The 7,337-nt window shown below is 36.9% G+C and overlaps 1 protein-coding gene across 2 annotated transcripts; it reads right to left on the bottom strand.

Annotated features, from left to right (window-relative positions):
- Positions 1-301: 301 nt before the first annotated feature.
- On the bottom strand, positions 302-4,794 carry LOC127449163 (pejvakin-like). 2 transcript variants are annotated; one of them, XM_051712400.1, is made up of 6 exons: positions 4,584-4,794; positions 2,956-3,151; positions 2,674-2,815; positions 1,437-1,554; positions 1,068-1,211; positions 302-603 (listed from the first exon to the last, which is right to left on the bottom strand). In XM_051712400.1, the coding sequence occupies exons 1-6, from the start codon at positions 4,792-4,794 to the stop codon at positions 302-304; spliced, it is 1,113 nt and encodes a 370-aa protein (XP_051568360.1). The 2 variants fall into 2 exon arrangements, with proteins under 2 accessions (XP_051568360.1, XP_051568361.1); XM_051712401.1 differs by lacking the exon at positions 1,068-1,211.
- Positions 4,795-7,337: the final 2,543 nt, after the last annotated feature.

The following is a 7,337-nucleotide window of genomic DNA, read 5'->3' as shown; positions in this document are numbered from 1 at the left end:
ATACAAACATAATTAATAAAATACCCTGATACTGTATGACACAATTATGATCGTGCAAAAGCAAGGAAAAATCAATCATTAAACCAATTACATAAGAAATAATAAGATATGCAGCCAAATTCCTTAAAATCATTACAATTTGCTAGAAATTTTGATTTTACAATATCAGTGGCAAGATCATGTCAAAACATCAACCAGTCACATGCTTGCTTTCTTAAAAAGCAATTTTTCATGAACGTAATCACCTTCACATCTTGTGCTTGTATTGCACAATATGCATAATGTTCCTTCAGGCCATTCCTCACCTTAGGGTTTTGTGCCAGAGGTCAAAACATGGAACAGCATGAAGACGAACGTATTTGTTTCCACCTGAAGAGCATTCCAGGCAGCCATAGACGGTCTCACGCCTTTGGTGCCCCATGCCACACAGGGCGCAGGGCCCTTTAGGAATGTTATGGTTGAGGAGATTAACGCGTGTGTGCTTCTCATCTCGCAGGTAAGCAGTTGACAGATCAGTCATGCTGGCGGCCTTCTCATAGTAGTCTGTCACAACATCATCCATGTACATGTCAGAGTGAGTGAGCTCCTCAAATGTCCTGTCATCTGCAGCAAGCACAAAGGGACAGATCAAAGGTCATATCTGGAATATGACAAGTTCTTATGCAAAGTCTGGGATGTGTGTCCCTAAAAGATAACAGTGTTTCTTCAACTTAACATTTTATGTATCCTAAGTACACAATTCAATAATATACACTAATTACACTTTAATTTACACAAATTTTGCAACATGGCAGCTTGATTGGAAAACGGCCATTAAAAATGTTCAGCTCACGAGTGATATTTGACTTGATTCAAGTTGTCTAATCACTTCTCGTATTTCATCTCAATCTCGCTTTAAACAGACCAACTTTTGAAAAAACTTATAAAGGGGTAACAAAAGAAAAAAGTTTAAATCTGTTCGTTTTAATAAAAATCAACATGAAAGTGCCCAAAGATAAAGAAACACCCCTAAATTTAAACATTACATTTACTAGGCATCAAGAAGTACACATGGAGTATGATCTCACCTGCTCTGAAAGGATTCCCATAGATGATTCCCGACAGAAATCTCCTGAGTCTTCCCACGGAAAAACGGCCAATGAATCCCCCAAGCTGCTCACGTATTTGCTCCCTCTCAAACCCTCCCACTGACTCTGGTGCTACACAAATGTCTAACCAAAGTTACACCATTAGTTAAAGGAAATACCAGATGAACAGACTATTATTATGGCAAAGATATAAGTATTATTGGAACATTATTGGCATAACTGAATATGAATGTTTACATCTGAAAGCCTCCAGTGATCTAAACAGGCTTCATACGATAGACATACATGAATGATGTAGTGAGAATACTGCATGTATTATTGGAATTGTACAAAGTTCTATGTACTTACCAAGACGTCCATCCAGACGAACATAAAGCTCAAATAAACTGAATGCTATGGTTGTATGGGCTGGAATAACAATGGATTTATCTCGACCTTTAGGATTTCGACCATCATCTATCTGGAACTGTATGGGGTGAAAGAGGGTATTAGAGATAGAGGGCTTTTTTTTTTTTTTTTTTTTTACCTTTATAAGGACATATTTGTTTCTAACAATATAAAAATACTGTGTCTTATCCTTTTATGCAAAATACTTTATTTGAATGAACTTCAAACAATTCAATACAAACTACATAAAAAAAACTTCAATTCATTAACAAAAATTAATTCGATTAATTAGAATGAGAATGTATTACTTCTTAACATTCAATCAAATCAACATCAACTCATTTATGCATTAATATGTAAAGTTAGGTCAAGAAAAGAAAATTAGTGACCAGTGGCGTAGCAACGGGTGTGCCAGGGTGTACAACTGCCACCCAGAATGTAAGCTTGCACACCTAAATTAAATGGCAGGTTTTTTTTTTTACGCTTTACTGTTTGCATCATGTCAGACGTGGTATTATCCTTTATTTATATAAGCTTAATAATTAACACAACAACAGTATTATGTTTCTTTTTTTATTATGAACCAAACCTCCCTGTACTCCATAAATACAAAGAATGTTCAAAAAAGGTTTTGAATCTTCTTACAGTTGTGCTTTCTTCTGTTCAACACAATGCATAACTGATTTATTTCTTATTCACAATTAAGTTTTTAATAAACCAATTAATGTAACTAAAGCCTGGTGTATTTGTATCTTTTCTTTTTCTTTTTTTTTTTTCTGTATTGTGCAAAATGTACCATCATTTATATTTGTGTCTTTTGCATATTTTGGAAAATAATGATTAATCATTCCAAAACAATATTAAGCCTCATATTTTTTATATATTAACAGGGCTACTTACTCCGTTTAAACTAAGCAGAGCTTAAAAAATAAATAAAAATAATTATAACCAGAAAGAAATGGATGCAGTGGTTGTTAATGGTCATTTTATTATATTTCACTTAATTGTGCTTTAGTTTTTGCACACCCACTTTTCTCTTGGGACACCCAAAGTCTTGTTTCTGGCTACGCCACTGTTAGGGACTATAATTGTATATATGGACAATTATTTTGGTCACATTTTTGTCACTTTCTGTGGCATTTTTGCCCCAAGCCCTGATGAATTTCAAACCCTGGTGAGCATACATCCATTTGTTTACCCTCATTGTAGTTCCTCGCATTCCAGCATGGACAGTAAGAGAACATTGTCTAGTAGTGCGGATGCTCTCCATGACAACACACAGGACTGTCCGCCTACTCTCTTTGGATTGACGGATCAGGCAGTGGTCCAAGTCAACTTTCCTGATTGAAAGGCAAGTAAGAGAACAGAGGGAAATATTTGGGGAGAGGTGAATGTGAGATACAAAGAGAGAGAGAGAGTCATATTAACAGAAATAAGAATCATACAAATAAACATTAAATGTTTATTCTAGGTTCTTTACCTTGAGTTGAGTTCCCTCAGTAATGTTGGAACCTCCACCTCGTGTTTGGTCACAATTCCAAATGAAGCTTTCACCGCTACTGAGTCTGAACCACTCACATTGACGCCCACTTCGTGGATCAGATGGTTGCCCAAACGCCCATTTAGAGCAACATCAGACTTGTCTTCATAGTTAAGGAGCTGATAAGAGGACACCCCTGACATCCAGAGTGGAATACAGAAAGAATGACACCTATCATCTATATGTTTCCTATAACCTGCTGTATTTATGATGTACCCGTCTGACCTCACTTCCGTATTTCACACAAAAACCTCCTTTTGGATATATATATAAAAAAAGCAGACTATGCATTCTGTATAATATTCATAAAATATAAGTTTATATTAAAGGTGCTATAAACGATTTTTTCATGGAAAAGTATGCAAAACATTATCTTACTCCCCTAAAGATATTATGAAATAAGTGTCCTGAGATATCTCACCGGTCTCTGTGACAGCTGTAGACTTTGTAAACTGCAAACATTAATGTGTCCACGGACATTGCTGCTTTTCACCTGTCAATCATTTAACTCGTTCTCATAGTGTTGTATTTGAAGTGGACCACTGAGGCTATGATTCATAATGTTTGTCATTTGAGGGCGCTATTGTGCCACTGTTGAATTTGACAGCCACAGGAACAAACAATGCTGCTCTTTTGCTCGGTTTTGGTCTCAAAATTATCTTTGGAGGGCGGGGTTTTGGAATGAGGGGGCGTGGCCAATTCAAGGGCAGAATGCTAAAATCGCTTAAATCACCTTTAATTGGTTTTGTGCACTTTGTAGGTAAACATGCACATAAAATTGTTGCTATGAAATTGTAGATATGATTGAAGGCATGAGACTAAACCAAGCATTTGTTCATGGGTTTTTCTTCAACTTCAGGCACTTTTATTAAAAATATATAGGCTATATATTTGTTACATGAAGGTCACTTTAAAACTGACTTGGAAATTTTCTCCCATGCTTTCATCATTTATTTTTGGCACTTTTCAAATGCCTTTTATGTATAGATTTTATTGCTTTCTCCTTGTCCCAGACCCAGACTTTAAATATTAAACTATGAAAATCCATCATAAAAGAAAACAATTTCTATCCATTCTTTTTTAAATTCGACCATCCCACAGTATGGCATCATGGCTGTAATTCTGCCAATTTAGGGCTAGTTAAGTGTAAAAATATTATTTAGTTATGTGTATTTAGGATACATTAAATGTTAGCTATGAAATTAGCCATAGAAAGAAAAAAGCATTAAAAATGTAACTTCCATCACTGTCATTTCCACCACATAATTCTATTAAACACAATACAGAATTTAAGATGTGGTGGGTATGACAATGTATTTGGAAATTTTCTTGATTTTCAAAAAACAAATGACAAAAATGACACAAATCTCCTGTGATGCATGTACATACACTGTTGGACATTGTTAGCAGACACATTAAACTAGTGAGAGTGTGAAAAATATTTCAACAAGACTTTACTTTCTAGAAGTGCACAGGGCTAAATGTGGCCATAGTTAAAGTAACATCCTCATATACACTTATCTAGTTTGTCATTTAGTCATGTTTTAAATCAAATATTTCAAACTCACCTGCGGTGATCTCCTTCTCTCCCACGAGTATGTCTTTCAGTGAGAATGGGGTCGAGGCATATTTGGTCTTCTTCCAGAAATGTCGTCTCCTCTTCCTTGTCACCAGGCTGAGAGGTTGATAGCGGTCCGCTTCACTTAGACTGGGCACAGGGACCAGCCGTCCAGTGTCCCCTACCTGCTTCACAAAGTTCTTAGTTGCTGCGGCAAACATGACAGCAGTTCAACACAAGTGCATACTGCTACTATGAATGTATATTCAGTTTGAATTTGAGATGGTGTTGGATCTGGCAACATTGCTGCCTATACCAAGCTAAATGAGATTGCAGACGTGCTGCCTGGGTCTGGCCACCCTGATCATAAATAATGAAGTGGCTGTAAGCTGATCAGGGTGTTCTCTGCCATATGTGTAGTGTTGTCCTCTCTACCGTATCTTATCAGGTTCATGTAAAGGCCTGGCACGTCACATCTATTTTGCAAATAACTCCTTATAAAACAGAATATATCCAATTCATGAGTTTATAGTGTGTATAATTGCCTTGTTAATGCTTGTCCATTATTGTATTATTTTGTTTTGTAAACAGTACTTACAATAATTAGTTTGACAGATGATTGTGTAATTACCTGGCAAGTTTACATTACTTGTAATGAGGTTTTTAATTCATTCAACAACACAGCAGATCTGATGGGCTCGAACGTCTGTATACCACAAGGTCAGACTGAATAATGTATGTGGTTAACTGCATGAGTTAGAACACATTCATTTACACATTTCTACATTTCCTGTTAAATACAGACCAGGACAACTTTAGCCAGAGAAATAATAAATATTTCACGCTGTGCCAAGTGGAACAGAAACAACATGTGTAAGGGATAAATCTTGTCATGTTTTTCCAGAATTACAGTTGTAGAATAACAACTTCTTGTCAGACTGTATGGTATGGTTTGTTATATTTAGAGATGGGACCTGGTAATCTTCCATCTTTGGAGATGATGACTGTGTAATGTCCATTTTAATCATCCATCAATAAACCAAAAGATAAAATCCTGTATGACTTGCGAGGAACACAAAAGGAGATGTAGGCAGTATGTTAGCTTCAGTCAATATTCACTTTCATTGCATCTTTTGTCCATGCAATGAAAGTAATAATAAAGCTATAAACTTACACTGGCGGCCAAAAGTTTAGAATAATGTACTGATTTTGCTGTTACGGAAGGAAATTGGTACTTTAATTCACCAAAGTGGCATTCAGCTGATCACAAAGTATAATCAGGACATTACTGATGTAAAAAACAGCACCATCACTATTTGAAAAAAGTCATTTTTGATCAAATCTAGACAGCAGCCATCACTCCAACACCTTATCCTTGAGTAATCATGCTAAATTGCTCATTTGGTACTAGAAAATCACTTGCCATTATATCAAACACTGCTGAAAGCTATTTGGTTCATTAAATGAAGCGTAACATTGTCTTTGTGTTTGTTTTTGAATTGCCACAGTATGCAATAGACTGGCATGTCTTAAGGTCAATATTAGGTCAAAAATGGCAAAAAAGAAACAGCTTTCTCTAGAAACTCATCAGTCAGTCATTGTTTTGAGGAATGAAGGCTATACAATGCTTGAAATTGCCAAAAAAGTGATGGTTTCATACAAAGGTGTACACTACAGTCTTCAAAGACAAAGGACAACTGGCTCTAACAAGGACAGAAAGAGATGTGGAAGACCAGATGTACAACTAAACATGAGGATAAGTACATCAGAGTCTCTAGTTTGAGAAATAGACGCCTCACATGTCCTCAGCTGACAGCTTCATTGAATTCTACCCGCTCAACACCAGTTTCATGTACAACAGTAAAGAGAAGACTCAGGGGTGCAGGCCTTATGGGAAGAATTGCAAAGAAAAAGACACTTTTAAACAGAAAAACAAAAAGAAAAGGTTAGAGTGGGCAAAGGATCTGTTGCGAGAGTGCGCTTGTAATCTTAGACAGCCTCTGTAACACTTGGGTATTATTATAGTCATTATAATTGATTATTACATTTCGTAATCGATGCATTGCATTTAACCATAATATTGATGCATTTTACACCCCTACATAATATAAAGCACAAAAAACAAAAGAAAAAGCCATTTCATTTAGGTGTGCAAGCTTACACTTTGGATGGCAGTTGCACACCCTGGCACACCCGTGCCTATGCCACTGCTTATTACATGATTATTCTCTCTGCATTTAGGGGTCAACAGGAGCACAGGGTGCCCCAGGAGACGTGGGTGATCCTGGACCCATGGTAAGACCAAAAATGTAGCAATAACCGGAAAATAACATCAGAATTAAATTGCACTTGACCCAGCCCATTAGCGTGTTGCACATGTGATTTCCCCAAACACACTTGCGCCTAAGACTTAGCGCATGCTTGCACGAAAATACCAAAACTTCACGGCCATGCCCACTGACTTTGCGCTTATAACTTATGGCTCTTAAAATAGGGCCCAAACTGAAAACTGATGAATCCCATCCCTATCTTAGGGTCATCCAAGTCTGCAGGGTGCAAAAGGAGAACCAGGTGCCGTGGGATTAAAGGTTAGAGGTCGCAGATTTGAAGCCAACAAATTCTCATGGCAGTTTTCATGTACTTATATGTGCTCCTGTGGTTTGATTGTCTTAGTAATGTTACTTTATTTTCAAAATCAAAGGGAGAATCAGGAACTCCTGGTACCATGGGGCTTGTAGGTCCACTGGTAAGATGCACTTTCTGA

This window comes from Myxocyprinus asiaticus, chromosome 12 (genome assembly GCF_019703515.2).
Source record: "Myxocyprinus asiaticus isolate MX2 ecotype Aquarium Trade chromosome 12, UBuf_Myxa_2, whole genome shotgun sequence".
Taxonomy (NCBI): Eukaryota; Metazoa; Chordata; class Actinopteri; order Cypriniformes; family Catostomidae; genus Myxocyprinus; species Myxocyprinus asiaticus.
The sequence above is the reverse complement of the archived record's forward strand: the minus strand, read 5'-3'. Positions and strand labels throughout refer to the sequence as shown.

Coding starts and splice junctions, on each gene's coding strand:
- LOC127449163 (XM_051712400.1), bottom strand. CDS start 4,794: ATGTTTGCCGCAGCAACTAAGAACTTTGTGAAGCAGGTAGGGGACACT. Junction 2,816..2,955: donor CTGAGGGAACTCAACTCAAG/GTAAAGAACCTA, acceptor CCTTTCAATCAG/GAAAGTTGACTTGGACCACT. Junction 1,212..1,436: donor TCGTCTGGATGGACGTCTTG/GTAAGTACATAG, acceptor AACTTTGGTTAG/ACATTTGTGTAGCACCAGAG.